This window comes from Xenopus laevis, chromosome 3L, assembly GCF_017654675.1.
Source record: "Xenopus laevis strain J_2021 chromosome 3L, Xenopus_laevis_v10.1, whole genome shotgun sequence".
Taxonomy (NCBI): Eukaryota; Metazoa; Chordata; class Amphibia; order Anura; family Pipidae; genus Xenopus; species Xenopus laevis.
Window position 1 is genome coordinate 160093307 of NC_054375.1, and position 17988 is coordinate 160111294.

The 17988-nt window shown below is 39.3% G+C and overlaps 1 protein-coding gene across 1 annotated transcript; it reads right to left on the reverse strand.

The window, feature by feature from the left end:
• Positions 1–16305: 16305 nt before the first annotated feature.
• Positions 16306–17244, reverse strand: LOC108710673 (olfactory receptor 2D3). Its single transcript, XM_018251787.2, has one exon. It carries the CDS (start codon positions 17221–17223, stop codon positions 16306–16308), a length of 918 nt encoding a protein of 305 aa, XP_018107276.1. The 5' UTR covers positions 17224–17244.
• Positions 17245–17988: the final 744 nt, after the last annotated feature.

Consider the following 17988-nt stretch of genomic DNA (forward strand, 5'->3'; position numbering starts at 1 on the left):
ACTGTCCCTCCGAAAAAGGAACAGTTGGGAGGTGTGATCACATTACTAAACAAGGAGGAGCCTGATTCATCACATGACTCAGTACTGGGCCCAGTTCTTTCTACTGGACATGGACCCATAACTGCCCAATGGCAACACCACATGTACCCCAATTATACACTCCTTGTACCCCCTTATACCCTCCTGACACCCTCCTTGTACCCCCCTTGTACCCCCTTATAACCCCTTGTACCCCTTGTACCCACTTATACACTCATTGTACCCCCTTATACCCTCCTTGTACCCCCCTTGTACCCCCTTATACAGTCCTTGTACCCCCCTTGTACCCCCTTGTACCCCTTTATACCCTCCTTATACCCCCTTGTGCCCCCCTTGTGCGTACTGATATTTACACACACTCACTTAATTGGAGGTAAATGGCAGATGGAGTTCACAGTTATAAAGTGTCTCCAGGACATGTCATCTATAGGGTCTGATCTACACCAGCACTGGGGACCCCCCTAAACCAACAATTACTTAATTGTGGGACCTGTCACCCTTGGGTGGTGCAGAGAAATGAATGGGGGGGATCTAATCAACACTTTAGAGAGGAACTTGTGATGAGTGACTGTTCCAACCATGTTCCTATACTCATGTATTATAAGGGATAATGTACCCCCTACTGTAAATGATAAGGATATTAGAAGTCACTGAGGGGTTGTTCTGTGACCATATAAAGACACAAGGCTGCAGGCTGAGTTATACAGGGAACTCTGAGTATCACTCATGTATTATAAGGGATAATGTACCCCCTACTGTAAATGATAAGGATATTAGAAGTCACTGAGGGGTTGTTCTGTGACCATATAAAGGCACAAGGCTGCAGGCTGAGTTATACAGGGAACTCTGAGTATCACTCATGTATTATAAGGGATAATGTACCCCCTACTGTAAATGATAAGGATATTAGAAGTCACTGAGGGGTTGTTCTGTGACCATATAAAGACACAAGGCTGCAGGCTGAGTTATACAGGGAACTCTGAGTATCACTCATGTATTATAAGGGATAATGTACCCCCTACTGTAAATGATAAGGATATTAGAAGTCACTGAGGGGTTGTTCTGTGACCATATAAAGGCACAAGGCTGCAGGCTGAGTTATACAGGGAACTCTGAGTATCACTCATGTATTATAAGGGATAATGTACCCCCTACTGTAAATGATAAGGATATTAGAAGTCACTGAGGGGTTGTTCTGTGACCATATAAAGACACAAGGCTGCAGGCTGAGTTATACAGGGAACTCTGAGTATCACTCATGTATTATAAGGGATAATGTACCCCCTACTGTAAATGATAAGGATATTAGAAGTCACTGAGGGGTTGTTCTGTGACCATATAAAGGCACAAGGCTGCAGGCTGAGTTATACAGGGAACTCTGAGTATCACTCATGTATTATAAGGGATAATGTACCCCCTACTGTAAATGATAAGGATATTAGACGTCACTGAGGGGTTGTTCTGTGACCATATAAAGGCACAAGACTGCAGGCTGAGTTATACAGGGAACTCTGAGTATCACTCATGTATTATAAGGGATAATGCACCCCCTACTGTAAATGATAAGGATATTAGAAGTCACTGAGGGGTTGTTCTGTGACCATATAAAGACACAAGGCTGCAGGCTGAGTTATACAGGGAACTCTGAGTATCACTCATGTATTATAAGGGATAATGTACCCCCTACTATAAATGATAAGGATATTAGAAGTCACTGAGGGGTTGTTCTGTGACCATATAAAGACACAAGACTGCAGGCTGAGTTATACAGGAAACTCTGAGTATCACTCATGTATTATAAGGGATAATGTACCCCCTACTGTAAATGATAAGGATATTAGAAGTCACTGAGGGGTTGTTCTGTGACCATATAAAGGCACAAGGCTGCAGGCTGAGTTATACAGGGAGTGTCAGTAGTGTTGGAATGTGAGACAGAAGTGGGTGTCAGGGCTAATTATAGGCATGAGCTGCAGGGGGTGTAATGGTGAGTGGCAGTGGGTGAGACGTTGCCCTGGGCATCTAATTGTTGTTGTGTGAGATGCCAATAAGGATTAGCAGCATCTTCTATATAATCTTATTGGCATCACATAAACTTCCTTGTACCTGTCCCTTTGTTATTAACCCTTTAACTGCCGGATGCAGAGTCACTTGCCCAGCTATACTCCTGACTTACTCTAGTTACCATTATAATTAGGTATTTTTGTGTTGAATTTTGGGTGTGTAATGTGATTTTTGTTTCTATTTGGACAACTCGTGGCTATTTGGGAGCTGACAGAATTGGGCCATTTATCAGAACAGGTTCCTCTTGTAACTGGAGCAGTTGTGTGTCCTTCCCCCACGTCTCAATTGTTATTCCAGTTCCTCAGGTTCCACAGATACTGTATTACCTGGGCTTTTATATTCACTGTGACTGTACGACTCAGTGACTTCTAATATCCTTATCATTTACAGCAGGGGGTACATTATCCCTTATAATACATGAGTGATACTCAGAGTTCCCTGTATAACTCAGCCTGCAGCCTTGTGCCTTTATATGGTCACAGAACAACCCCTCAGTGACTTCTAATATCCTTATCATTTACAGTAGGGGGTACATTATCCCTTATAATACATGAGTGATACTCAGAGTTCCCTGTATAACTCAGCCTGCAGCCTTGTGCCTTTATATGGTCACAGAACAACCCCTCAGTGACTTCTAATATCCTTATCATTTACAGTAGGGGGTACATTATCCCTTATAATACATGAGTGATACTCAGAGTTCCCTGTATAACTCAGCCTGCAGCCTTGTGCCTTTATATGGTCACAGAACAATCCCTCAGTGACTTCTAATATCCTTATCATTTACAGTAGGGGGTACATTATCCCTTATAATACATGAGTGATACTCAGAGTTCCCTGTATAACTCAGCCTGCAGCCTTGTGCCTTTATATGGTCACTGAACAACCCCTCAGTGACTTCTAATATCCTTATCATTTACAGTAGGGGGTACATTATCCCTTATAATATATGAGGGGCAGTATTTATACAGAAACGTGAGGTTTGGGTCACTCAGTTTGTTGTACATTTGGGGAGGAGTCAGGGCAGAAGTGAAGGAGAAATGAAAGAGAGAGTTACAGTTTTAGTTTCTATTTCTCAGCAGCCTGTGGAGCAATTATTTGTCATTTGTATAAAGTGTAGAAGTCGGAGGTGGAATATTTTTATTGGGAAACGAATGAGAATCACAACAGATTTCCGTTCCTTTTTCAAAGCTGATTACACAGAACTATTGGCTCTGATATATAATTATAGATAAATATAAATACATATAAATAAATATAAATATTAAATATAAATATAAATAAATATAACTATAAATAAATATAAAATATAACATATAAATATAAATATAAACAATTATAAATAAATACAAATATAAAATATAAATAAATATAAATATAAAAATTATAAATAAATATAAAATGTAAAATATAAATAAATATAAATAAATATAAATAAATATAAATATAAATAAATATAAATAATTATAAATAAATATAACTAATTATAAATAAATAAAAATAAATATAAAATATAAAAAATTATAAATAAATATAAAATGTAGAATATAAATACATATAAATAATCATAAATAAATATAAAATATAAATAAATATAAATAATTATAAATAAATATAAATATAAATATAAATAAATATAAATAATTATAAATAAATATAAATAAATATAAATATAAAATATAAATAAATATAAATATAACTAATTATAAATAAATATAAAATATAAATAGACAACATTATGGACAAAGAGTGGGAAAGTAAAGGAGAAGCCATAGGAATAATTAAGATACAGGGAGAGATATTTGGGGACATGGGGAGGAGGGTAACACAGGGGTTCAGCACAAATAAGGGGTGAATGGGATATTGTGGGTGACTGGAGACGTTGGGGCCCAGCACTTCCCAATGTCGGGAATGAAGCAGAATCCAATCCCAGTCCCATGTCAGTTTGTGTTTTGCTCCCTGTCCATTCTCCTGACTGACTGTAGAGAGACAAAAAGATTTGCTGCGAGATGAACATTTTTTGACCACGCCTATTTTGTGGCCACACCCCCTAATTACCATATTCATTCTACAACATTTGGCAGGTTATGAAAATCTGAACATATTTTTGTGTTTTTTATTTGTTATTACAATTTTGCTAATGAAGATGAATTGCCCTTTAAACTGCGAGTTTAAAGGTGGCCATACACTGAGAGATCCGCTCGTTTGGCGATGTGGTCAAACGAGCGGATCTCTCCCCAATATGCCCACCTTGAGGTGGGAAATATCGGGCTGATCCGATCGTGAGCCCTAGGGGCCAACGATCGGATCCTAACGAATTGCAATGGGCGGTCGGATCGCGGGACCCCATCAACGAATAGATGCGATTTTTAGTCCCATCCGATCAAGATCTGTTCGACTTTCGGCCAAATCTCGATCGGTGAAGCCCGTCGGGGGGCCCCATACACGGGCCAATAAGCTGCCGACACGGTCTGTCTGCAGCTTTTATCGGCCCGTGTATGGCCACCTTAAGTTCTCCCAAGAGACCTGCTTATCTAAAACTGTTACAAATGTATCTAAGTATCTACTCTGGGCTCTCTGCCAAAAGCCAATGAAGTTAGAAACTTTGTATCTATTTCTGGCTGTTCAGTGCAGGAGATCAAAGAGAAAGTCGGGACATTTCAGTAACAACCCGGAAGCCCCCCACTTACACCCCCACTGATGCCACTGACTCCTCCCCTGTGGGACTGGCCACACCCTGTGATACGACAGTTGCTCAGCAACACAGGCATTATGGGTAAAACATGGCATGATGGATCCATTGGGGGAATGTGCACTGGAGCCTGAAGCTGCCGTGTGTCTGGGGATTAAGGGCTTGTTTCTTGGCTCATGATGAAGAAGAGGGTTTGGCTACTAAACAATAAAAGTGGCTCAGTGCCCAGTAGGAATCGGCAGGCTGAGAAATTGTCTCCCCCGTCCCCGACCCAGTCTGCAGTTCGGGATATACCTGTGCCCCCCCACATCTCTGATGTCATGGAGGGGGACAAGGGGCAGGTCACAGGCAGGGGGGCAGCAAGAAGAGATCAACTCACAACCCCCTGTAGCCTGAATATTTTGTGTCAGCCCCGACCCATGGGCCCTGTGAGCTTCAGCCCCCCCCAGCACTAGTACTCAGTCTCCTCCTGCACCCCAAATATATACTGGCTCCCAATAAACTCACCCTACTGTGTGTGAATGACTGGCACTTTACATTGTAAGCTCACTGGGGCAGGGACTGATGGGAATGTGATAGGGACCTTAGATTGTAAGCTCACTGGGGCAGGGACTGATGGGAATGTGATAGGGACCTTAGATTGTAAGCTCACCGGGGGAGGGACTGATTGGAATGTGATAGGGACCTTAGATTGTAAACTCACAGGGATTGATGGGAATGTGATATGGACCATAGATTGTAAGCTCACTGGGTCAGGGACTGATGGGAATGTGATAGGGACCTTAGATTGTAAGCTCACTGGGGCAGGGTGTGACAGACCTGTGACAAGTATTTATTTTGGACTTTTCTATTTGCTTGAGACTTTGGAGCTGACATATTATTTTGTGTTTTCCATAGATTCATTTGTTCCTTTCATTGGATTTTACACAATAAAGTGATGAATTCTATGTGGATCTCTCTCCAGGAATCGGGGATATTCTTGGACCAGTGAGTAAATGACCAGTATCAGATTCCTTCTCTATAATCGCCCCAGTCCTATTATATTTCTATATATACTGACTCTATAGGAGACGTCTCTATTCACCCGCTGTGCCCAGATCTATTTGCCACTCAGTGATCCCTTTACCCTAGAACTATAATGAACTATAACTCTCAGCCTCACACAACTACATAATGTCTCACTCAGGCTGTGTATCACTGCCATCTTGTGGCCACATTGCAAACTGCACTTCTACTGTAAAGCCAAGCTACTGATTCAAGGCAAAGCTATTATTATTATTATTATTATTATTATTATTATTATTATTATCATCATCACAAAAACAGTAAATGAAAACAGTAAATAAATAAAAACAGTAAATAAAAACAGTAAATTAATTAAAACAGTAAATAAAAACAGTAAATGAATAAAAACAGTAAATATATTAAAACAGTAAGTTAATAAAAACAGTAAATTAAATAAATAAAACCAAAAAATAAAAAAAATCAGTAAATTAATACAAACAGTAAATAAATACAAACAGTAAATAAATAAAAACAATAAATGAATAAAAACAGTAAATAAATAAAAACAATAAATGAATAAAAACAGTAAATAAATAAAATTGTAAATGAACAAAAACAGCAAATACAAACAGTAAATTAATTAAAATAGTAAAAAAAAACAGTAAATGAATAAAAACAGTAAACATATTAAAACAGTAAGTTAATAAAAACAGTAAATAAATAAAAACAGTAAATTAAATACATAAAAACAATAAATAAATAAAAACAATAAATTCATAAAAACAGTAAATAAATAAAAACAATAAATTAATAAAAACAGGAAATAAATAAAAATAGTAACAGTAAATTAACCCTTTAAGAGCCAGCTGAATTAAAAATTTTGGTTACGCGAAATGCGTTTTTGGAACATTTTGCGCTCTCTGAGGGGAAACCTATAGTTTACCTAGAAAAACTATACATTGTTTTTTTTTGGGAGAAACTGAGCTTTCTAAATTTTCCTGAGTTTTCATGTATTTCCACCTCTACAAAAAGATTTATAGTGCTAAATACCAAAAAAAAAAAAGAAAAATTCCTTTTTTTCATAATATATGAATAAATACCAGAAAAATATTCATTTTACGCATGAAAATCCAACTGTTTTTCCAACTGGAAAGCCTCCTTTCTCTTGAATGATATTCGAGAGTTTAAGGGAGATTTAGGACTTGTGTACAGCAAAATCTCCCGGCAGTATATTACCAAATTTTGAAAGCACTAAGGCAGAAAATGGCATACTCTCGATTCCAAATCCAAAAAATCCTGAAACAGTAGGTTTATATCGGAAAACCATATATTTTTGAAAAGTACACGTTCTGCGGATTCCAAGATGGGTAACTATGTCTTTCTACTCCTAACTACCAAACATCAAAGCTTATCTGAACGTAGCGGTTATTATAAAAATGTATCAAAATTCTAAAAAATCACTTCAAAGGTTTTATTTTGCTGCTCCGCATATCCCACACTGTATTAGGTACCAAGAAAAAGCACCTGAATATTATTGCCAGGGGTCCACTGAACCGTTTGATGCCCATTGTGCACAGGTTTACCAAAGTATCTGGCATTTAGAGGCCCCAGTATGAAGTTAGCGCATACAAATAGTCCTGTGGGTCACTTCAGCTAATGAAAAATCAACACATTGACTGCATTTTTTGTGGGGTAAAAACACAGAAAGTTTACCCCCCAAAGCCATATATTTTTGGAAAGTAAACATTCTACCGAATGTAAACGACCAAACTGCAAAGCTAGGCTAAACATAACAGTTTTTATGAAATTTCTGAAAATCGTCACAAAGCTTAGATTTTACCCCATTAAATATCCCACATTTTGTTGTCTACCAGCATAAAGCATCCTAAATATGAACACCAGGGGTCTACTAAACAATTTGATGCCCAATATGCTTAGATTTACCAAACTATGTGGCATACAGAGACCCCCAAATCCAAATAGTGCATATGAATTTTCCCGTATGACACTCAGTATGTGTATTATGTGCCATGAGACCCCCTAACAGTATGGAGACCCTAGAAAACCATATATTTTCCGAAAGTACACATTCTGACGATATAAGCACCCGGTATGTGTATTATGTACCATAAGACTCCTCTAACAGTATGGAGACCCTAGAAAACCATATATTTTCCGAAAGTACACATTCTGACGATCTAAGCACCCGGTATGTGTATTATGTGCCCAGTGTCGGACCGGCCCACAGGGAGACCAGGAAAACTCCGGGTGGGTCCAGCTGTCAGTGGGCCCTTGTGCTGCTAAACATTTGGCCTATTTCATGGTCATTTCCATATTTGTATAAGAAAAAGAGGATTAATAGATGCAATAATCGATTAAAGTATGTAAAGAAAAGAGACTAGGAGAATAGAGGTTGAGTGAGGAAGAATAATAATAGTACTGAGAGTGGCCCCTGGTCTAAGGTTTTTTGGTGGGCCCCTGGTGTGCCAGTCCGACACTGTATGTGCCATGAGACCCTCTAACAGTATGGAGACCCTAGAAAACCATATATTTTCCGAAAGCACACATTCTGACGAATCTAAAGCAGGTAATGACATCTTTCTACCACAAACTACCAAACCACAAATCTATGCTAAACATAATGCTTTTTTTGAAATTTCTGAAAATAGTCACAAAACTTGCATTTTACCCCATTTTATACCCAACATTTTGCAACGTTCCAGCAAAACGCATCCCAAATATGAACGCCAGGGTTGTACTGAACAGTTTGATGCCTGATATGAAAAGATTTTCGTTGCCTAGGGGCTGGGGAATGAGAAGGAACAGAGCGAGCGGGTTTAAAAGCTGCTCCTCCTTTCTTCATTCTGTGGCATTTAAAGTGACTTTTCCACAGAACATAGATTCTACGTTCTGTGGCACTTAAAGGGTTAATAAAAACAGTAAATAAATAGAAACAATAAATAAATAAAAACAGTAAATGAATAAAAACAGTAAATAAATAAAAACAGTAAATAAATGCCCAGTTAGCTTCAACATTCCGCCCAGCCCCCCTGTCACAGAAGCCAATGAGCTGCCCCTACATACCCCCTACCTGCCCCTCAGCTATAGGGGCAACTAATTAAATACAGTGTAATGTAATATAGGGAGTCCCTGGCAAAGAAGAGGGAGCTTTTAGTTAATGATATGTAGGGACCTATAGTAATAAAATGCCCTTATAGCTTTAAATCCCTACCCTTCCTTCCATTTCCCTAGTTGCTGGGGAAAAGCTCATGTATCTAGTTATATTTACATAACCAGTGTTATTGGCCAAGAGGTGTAATGACCACTTCCTGTCACACTTCAATATAGTGTGTGGAAAGGGGTGGCTCTTCCTCTTTGGCTGCTGGTGTCCTTACCTACTGGTTGTGCCCATTGAGTCTGCGTACACTAAGGCCCCGTAAAGCCATTGCCCTAAAGGCAGCAGCATCTTTAGTGGTTGAGTCGGGGACCAGGGAACCCCGTGAATGAGCTTAAGCTAGAGACAGGTTATATCTGTTATAGACTGTCTAGGAGAGTAAGATAGAGAGGACAGATAGTAAGAGCAGCTTTGTGCTCCATCGAGGATCTGTAGCAGGAGTAGCTTCCCAAGGCTCCTAGATTGTCTTTAGTGATAGGGTGTCGGGCTTAGACTCCTTCTCCCTGACCCCTTCACTGGGTGGGATCCGGACCACTTTGATGTACTTTTTGACTACAATGCCTCATGGGAGTCACACTCCTCAGCTGTGTCATCCAACATGTTCTAGCATGTGACGTTACATCTGCCTATACCTCATCTTATGTAAGTAAACCTGGGGAAATTTGTCTTGGAACAAATAAACTTCCATCTTTTGTTTCACCATAAGAACCTCCTGGCGTCCAATCATTTTCTATTTTTATGCACAGTAGCCTGAGAGTTGTAGTTGCACTAAATCCTTATTGGAATGTTCCACTTAGCGAATGCCCTGAGCTGAAGTGCTGAGTAGCAATGTAACCCATGCTCCTATCACTAGCTGGACATTAACTACTTTTGCTCTGCCTAGCCCAAGTTAGTAGATACAACTGTAAGGGAGAAGTACTTTGCTTAGTAACTGTTTGCTTTGTGTATTTAATAGGGTTGCACCAAATTCACTATTTTGAATTCAGCCGATTCCATTGTGAAAGATTCGTCTGAATAATGAACCAAATCCTAATTTACATATGCAAATTAGGGTCAGGAAAGGAAAAAAGTGGAAGTTGATTCGGTGATTCCCTAGTATTTAATGAATTACGTTTTTGTAAAGAAGTTGTATATGAAAGTTTTGTGTTATGTAATAAGAACATTGTCAATAAACAAAATTCCTAGCTGCCCCTCAGGTACATTGCAGAAGATCCACCATGTGACACTCTATAGGATTCCCCTTTCAGGTAAATATTCACGAGATTTCTTGAAGTTTTGGTTCATATACTTGCAGGGTCGGACTGGGGGGTCCGAGGCCCACCGGAACTGATGTCCAGGGCCCCCCTCCGAACCCCCCTACTGCGTCGATGTGGACACTGCCCACCGGGTTACAAACCCCAGGGCCTGACACGTATGCGTGAGTGGAGCAACACGGCGCTGCTTGTTTTCCCGCTGGCCCACTCCGACCCTCTATACTTGTGTCAGTCCTTCACCTTATAGTTTCCCTGCAGTCATCCAGCAAATCACAATATAATACTTCTTTAATTTAGGGTTAGGTTATACATCTAATTTTCCCTCTGGGTCTCACAATAAGGTCTGTTAACTCCACACATGCCAGTAACCTCAGTGGATAGATTGAAAGCATCACCTGACACTTGCACAAGCGGAATTATCACAGTAGTGAAGTTTTCTACCCTTGTGCTCCCACAACTTCTCAGCCAGTGCTTTCTCCCTACTGTCTGCTGAACGCTGCTGAGATATCCAAGATGGTCGTGCGTTTCACAGTGGAATGCACTGGATTCGTGGAGAACAGAAGAACGGCAGTTAGTGGGAGAAGACAGTCAGATTTAAATTATTTGCCTTTTTCTTCTGACTCTTTCCAGCTCTCAAATGGGGGTCGCTGACTCCATCCAAATACAAATTCTCTGTAAGGCTACAAATGTATAGTAATTGCTACTTTTTATTCCTCATCTTTCTATTTAGGCTTCTCCTATTCATATTCCAGTCTCTTATTCCAATCAATTCAACTGTATGGCAGAAGAAGAAGGCAAATAATTAAAAAACTATAATAAAGAAAAAAATGAAGGGCAATTGAAAAGTGGCTTAGAATTAGCCATTCTATAACAAACTAAAGTTACCTTAAAGGTACATCACCCCTTTAAAGGGCTACAATGGCCAGATAGTTATAGGTGATGTTATATCACTCTACACATGTATTCCACATGATAGAGGCCTGGCAGCCATTGAAAAAAAATGCTTAAAGAGGAAGACTGAGACTGAATACTCTCCAAAGGAATGATATTATTGCAACTCTAATTTGGTTACTGTCTCTTTATATCACAATTAACCCTTGGCAATCCAGGGGCCCTGAGTCCCTTTTGCACATGAAAAGTACTGGGAACTGGGATTTACAGCGCAGTGCCTCCACCTAGGGAACACTGAGGAACACCCCTCCGGGAACTTCCACCAGGACAAATAAAAGACGCAGTTTGCAAATGAAACAAATATAAACTTTATATAAACACAATAGTGAACTTTGGCAATCTAATACACAATACACTGCACTGGGGACACGTGGGACACTACGTAACTCACTATTAGGTACCTGACTGTTTCTCTAACACTGTCCTTTTTGTTATTTAAGTTCCAATCCTCTGGAAGGGGTTAATAACCACACAATTCAGTTCAAATAGAATGTCCCTTCCCCAGAGCGCTTATACCCCAGGTAGCGCTACCTTTCCCAAAAGTATCTCTCCCTATAGAACTTAGCAGCCGCTCCCACATAGCCGGTAAATGCACAAGACCTGTTTTTGTATCCTTGCCAATATTCTCCCTTGGGTGGCTCATGCACTGGGGTGCTCTCAGAGGCAATCACACTGGAGATTACAGGCAGATGTGCAGCAGGATCAATCTCACCAGAGGCACTTTTCTCCTTCTGATTCTCTAGAAGCTTGGCAGGGAACAGGATGGGCTCTTTCTGTATTCCCACAGATTCAACAGCTTGGTTAGTTTCACAAGACTTTGTTCTGGCTGGATCTTTCACCATACAACCCCTGTTAAACTCTGTCAGAGACCCTGTACAAAAGGCTCCTAAGTCAGGCACACCCTCTCTCCCAAGGATGCACTGCGGCACCCAGCCAATCAGATGGCTCTCCAGCCTGTAACTGGGCTGGATGATGTCACAGACAGAAAAACAGGAGAAGGGTTTCTCTGATCCCCTACATTATACAAGGTAAAAATTCGTTCAAATTCATCTTTACACGTAATTATTTCACATGGTCTGATCATTATTATTAACAGATCTCAGTTACTGCCATAGGAACTACATTTGCTTTGTCTTTTTGAAATGTGAACATGGCAGCATCAATTCATCTGAGGATGTACTTACCCCATATCATTTTGTATAAACGTTATATAGATGATTTAATGTTTATTCGGGATGGAGGAGTTGATGTAATGTACGTGTTATCATTAATGAGTATAACCTCAAATTCACTAAAGCTAGAGGGTGGGGGAGCAGGACTACCTGCCTGATGTGAGCAGACGTCTTTTTGAGGGTCTCCACTGCTCTGGACCCTTTCATAAAGATTGGGCACACTCAGACAAGCCAACATGGAACACCCTACTACTCCTTTAACCCCTTTACTTCAGCAGCACAAAATGGGGCCAAGCAAGATACAGAAGAAAGCTGTGGAGACCACCGCTAGGCTGGAACAATACCGGAACCTTCACTGGTGGACTTGCTAGTGGAGATCAAAGCTAACAGGGACATTTGCACAAACCTCATTACAACTAAAACAGAGGAGCTGAAAGTGGAATTGTCCATTCTGAAGACATTGAGAAGCTGCGGGAGTGAACTGTTAAAGCTGAACAACGAATTAACATGCTGGAGACTATGTGCAACCCTCTCCCTCAGCAAATACAGGATCTTCACTGGGCAGTTACACAGTGACAAACTAAAGAAAACAACTTGGAAAATCGGCTGAGGTGTAAGAACATTCGGCTTGTCGTATAACTGGAGTGGGTGGAGGGGACCAATGAGGAGAGATTTGTGTAATGGCTGTGGGACACTTTTGAGGTAACAAATGTCTCTACCTCTTTCACTATAGAGAGAACTCATTGTATAATGATGAAGACTCCTATCCCAGGTGTCCCCCCAAGCCCTGATTGCTCGCTTACTAAATGCAAAAGACAGAGATACTTTATTGGCAATGGCCAGAATTAAAGGGCAACTGTTATATGATAACACAAAAATTGCACTCTATCCTGATTTCTCTCTGGAAATTCAAAAGCAAACGGCTCGATTCCAAGATATGAAATGGAAGCTCAGAGACAAAAAAAATTGTATACTCCATGGTTTATCCAGCCTGGCTTAGAGTCCAAGCAAATATGGATATACTCGAGTATAAGCCGAGTTTTTCAGCATCCAAAATGTACTGAAAAAGATTACCTCGGCTTATACTCAAATCAGCTGAGATTGCAGTCACTTTTAATCATTCCTATACCAACAGTTTGCTTGGGGAGAGACTGCAATATCACACAGCGCCCTCTGTTGGTTATATGAAAGAATAACAGTGACTGCAATATCACACAGTGCCCTCTGTTGGTTATATGAAAGAATAACAGTGACTGCAATATCACACAGCGCCCTCTGTTGGTTATACGAAAGATTAACAGTGACTGCAATATCACACAGCGCCCTCTGTTGGTTATATGAAAGAATAACAGTGACTGCAATATCACACAGCGCCATCTGTTGGTTATACGAAAGATTAACAGTGACTGCAATATCACACAGCGCCCTCTGTTGGTTATATGAAAGAATAACAGTGACTGCAATATCACACAGCGCCATCTGTTGGTTATATGAAAGAATAACAGGGACTGCAATATCACACAGCGCCATCTGTTGGTTATATGAAAGAATAACAGTGACTGCAATATCACGCAGCGCCCTCTGTTGGTTATACGAAAGATTAACAGTGATGGCAATATCACGCAGCGCCCTCTGTTGGTTATATGAAAGAATAACAGTGACTGCAATATCACACAGCGCCATCTGTTGGTTATATGAAAGAATAACAGGGACTGCAATATCACACAGCGCCATCTGTTGGTTATATGAAAGAATAACAGTGACTGCAATATCACACAGCGCCCTCTGTTGGTTATATGAAAGAATAACAGTGACTGCAATATCACACAGCACCCTCTGTTGGTTATATGAAAGAATAACAGTGACTGCAATATCACACAGCACCCTCTGCACATGGTAGTGGGACAGTAGGACAATGCACACAGTAATCCGTTTGGCAATTCTCTGTCACCATCAACTTTGCAAAGAAGTCCGGTTGATCGATGGGGGGGTCGCTTTGGTGGAATGTGCGCTGCTGGGAGACAGGGCTGTAGTTGTGTCTAGGCTTATACTAGAGTCAATAAGTTTTCCCAGTTTTCGTAGGTAAAATTAGGTACCTCGGCTTATACTCGGGTCGGCTTATACTCGAGTATATACGTTATGCATTTTTTTTACAAAAACCACAGGAAGCTTCAACATGGCTGGAAACTGCCAATATTTAATAATTGTCGGTGCACAAGATGCCCTGAGTGATGTACACACGCTATGTGACTACAGTGATGGCTATGGAACATACAACTGGGATTCAGGACATACACAGCAACACCAGGGACGCCCAAACTTAGAGGTGACTGACGTAACCAATACTTCCTTCAGTGTTTTTAATATAAAACTGGGAGCACTTGGCTAACACCTGAACTGGGACCTGGCCCTTATATGTGTCACACACTGTAACCTACAGCACTTTAATACCCCTCCGAATTGTGTCTGTAAGTTACCCTCCCATTTAGACTGTAAGCTCTATGGGGTAGGATCCTCCAGCCTTTTGTCTCCTTGACACTGAGCACGTGATCTATTTTGTAATTATATTTTATATTAATATAAATTGTATTTCTAATAATGCACTTATTTTTACTTATAATTGCAGTAACCCCTTATTTGTCACTACTAAATTATGGTTTTGCAGTACAGTGCTTTGCCCTCAAGGAGCGCTATACAAATAAAATATACATACAGACATAAAATCATAAGGGGGTGATAGACTTATTAAGCTACAGCAGAGAGAAACATATTGGATTCACAGGTTGAATTCTTTAATTCCTGGAGGTTTTAACATAGATGTGATTTAGCAGCTTTTTAATTGAATTTACATAACTAATTAAACACCATAGTTGCTCCAGTCCTTATTTAATTATGAATTATCAGATTTTACCTTATTTAGTTTATCAGCATAACATCAGCTTTCCTCCAATCCATAGGCACCATACCAGATGAAAGGGAATCTGAGAAAATCAGAAATATGGGCTGCTCTAAAACTGAACTAAGCTCTCTTAGAACCCGGGGGTGTATGCCATCTGGCCCTGGAGCCTTGTTTACATTAATTTGTATTAAAACTTTATGAATCATATCCTGAGTCAGCCACTGACTAGATTGAGCTGAACCATCAGTGAAGCAATGAGGTGGTCTGGAAATGCTGACTTAACTAGTAACTAATAAATATTACCTATTAGATATATAGATAGATAGATTGATAACATATTAATACATAGATAGAGAGAGATAAATAGATCTTTATGACTCTTTGGCATCATATATAAAGGGTGATCTACTGTTAAAATCACTAAACCATATTTGCCAAATCAACCTTTGTATTTTGTACCATGACCCCCATGTAACATTTTGTAAGGCTGAAGGTCTGAAATGTGAATTAAAATTTCTGCACATTTCTCTGTCAAGGACCAGCACTTTTGTCAGCAAAATAACAATAGTTTGATGTAAAGACACTTTCCTTAGGGCTTTCCATTGGTGTTTAGACATATAATTGGAGATGGATTGGAAACAAGTTCAGAGTTAATGGCCCTAGTGTAGCCCATGATGGAGTTGTTAAGAGAGATGGCTGTGTATATGGCACTGTACTGTCCTACGTATCACCACGTTCTCTCTTCAGTCAAAGGAACTAGTTAATCTCAAATGTCAATTTGGTCTAGCTGAAGAACAACCCCCAAACATAAGTTTCAACAGAGGTCAGAGGTCTATAACTAAGGTTAACTACTATTTCTTGGGTTATGTGGATGGTTTTTGCTTGTTCCTTAGTGGGTCTTTTCTTTCTTTGTGTGTCACTGAACTGTTAATACATCAGGGAGATACACACAAAAATATACTGGGGTAAAATGAATTACACTAATGATAAATGGGTTCAGATAAACAAACTGCCTGTCACAGGGATACTGAGATTGAACCCCAAGTTACTCCTAGTACTTACTTCCTGGTGACCAGATGGTCAAGGGCTTGTCTGATATCTTTATTTCTCAGGCTGTAAATAAGTGGGTTAATGAGTGGGGTAACTACAGTGTACAGCAGAGACAGAAGTTTGCTTAAGGTCTGGGAGTTTTTTTTATGGGGAACCACATAAATAGAAATGAGAGTCCCATAAAATATGGAGACCACAGCCAAGTGGGAGCCGCAGGTGGAGAAGGCTTTTTGTCTCCCGGTTATGGACACTATCTTTAGGATTGCATGGGCAATACATAAATAAGATATAATGATGAATATTAAAGGGAAAACAGCCACTGGGATAGAAAGTATGGTTACTTCTAGTTGCACAAAGAAAGTGTCTGAGCAGGAAAGTTCTAGAATAGGTAATAAATCACAGAAGAAATGGTTAATGGTATTTTGGTCACAGAACTGTAGGGTAGCTATGAAATTGGCCATAAGCAATGAAGTTATATGGCCAAGCACCCAAGACATGAAAATTAATGTAACACAAACCCTGTGAGACATTATAGAAGAGTAACGCAGTGGGATACAGATGGCCACATATCTGTCATAGGACATTACTCCTAGAAGCAAACACTCAAAAGATTCTGAGACACAAAACAAAGAATACTGGGTAATACAGCCAACAAAGGACATCAAGACTCTATCATAAATTCCAGTTTGGAGCAGGGTGGGTACAGTATCTGTGACCTCCAGTAGATCACATAGGGACAACTGTCGGAGAAAGAAGTACATGGGGGACTGGAGGTTCCGGCTGGAGGACACCAACACTATGATGAGGACGTTCTCCCAAATTGTCATAATGTAAATCAGAAGGAACAGAGAGAACAGGGGAATCTTGAAGTTGAAATTCTGAATTCCCAGGAGAACAAACTCACTGACCAACGTCTGGTTCGTCATGGTTCTTCTTGAAGTAAATCTCAAAGGACAAACAACATCTGTATAGGGGAACCACATTCTTAGGAGCAAATTTTTCAAGGGTTGAATTGAAAATTCAAATTTTGAATTTAAAAATTTTAATTTCGAATTTAAAAAAATTTATTTTAGTGTTATTCGACTAGGAAATAGTCGAAATTTGATTTGAGTTTTTAAAGAAATCGAAATTCAAATTTTGAAATATTTCATGTACTGACACCTTTAAGAATTAGAATTTGACTATTCATCTAAAACCTGTTGAATTTGTGTTTTAGCCTATGGGAGATATACTACAATTAATTTGGAGTCATTTGGTGGACTTTTGAAAATCAAATTTTTTTGGAGAAAAATCTCGAATCGAATTAGATTCAAATATTTTATTATTCTTTGATTTTTTTTTCATTGTTCTGCACTCTAGGAGGCCCCTGTGATTCTTTTTCATTTAAAAAAATATATTTTATTTGATATTACAGGTAATTATATCTTAGTTGGGATCAAGTACAAGCGACTGTTTTATTATTACACAGAAAAAGAAATAGAAATATTTTTTTTAAATTTTAATTTGAATATAATGGAATCTATGGAAGTCAAACTTCTGCAATTTGGAGCTTTCTGGATAACGGATCCTATAGCTATATTATTATTATTATTATATTCAGATATATTTGCTTTTCCCCCATAAAATCAAATAAAAACATGTTTTTAGACAAAACAATTCAAAAGAATAAAATAATAATTTTTGATTTCTCT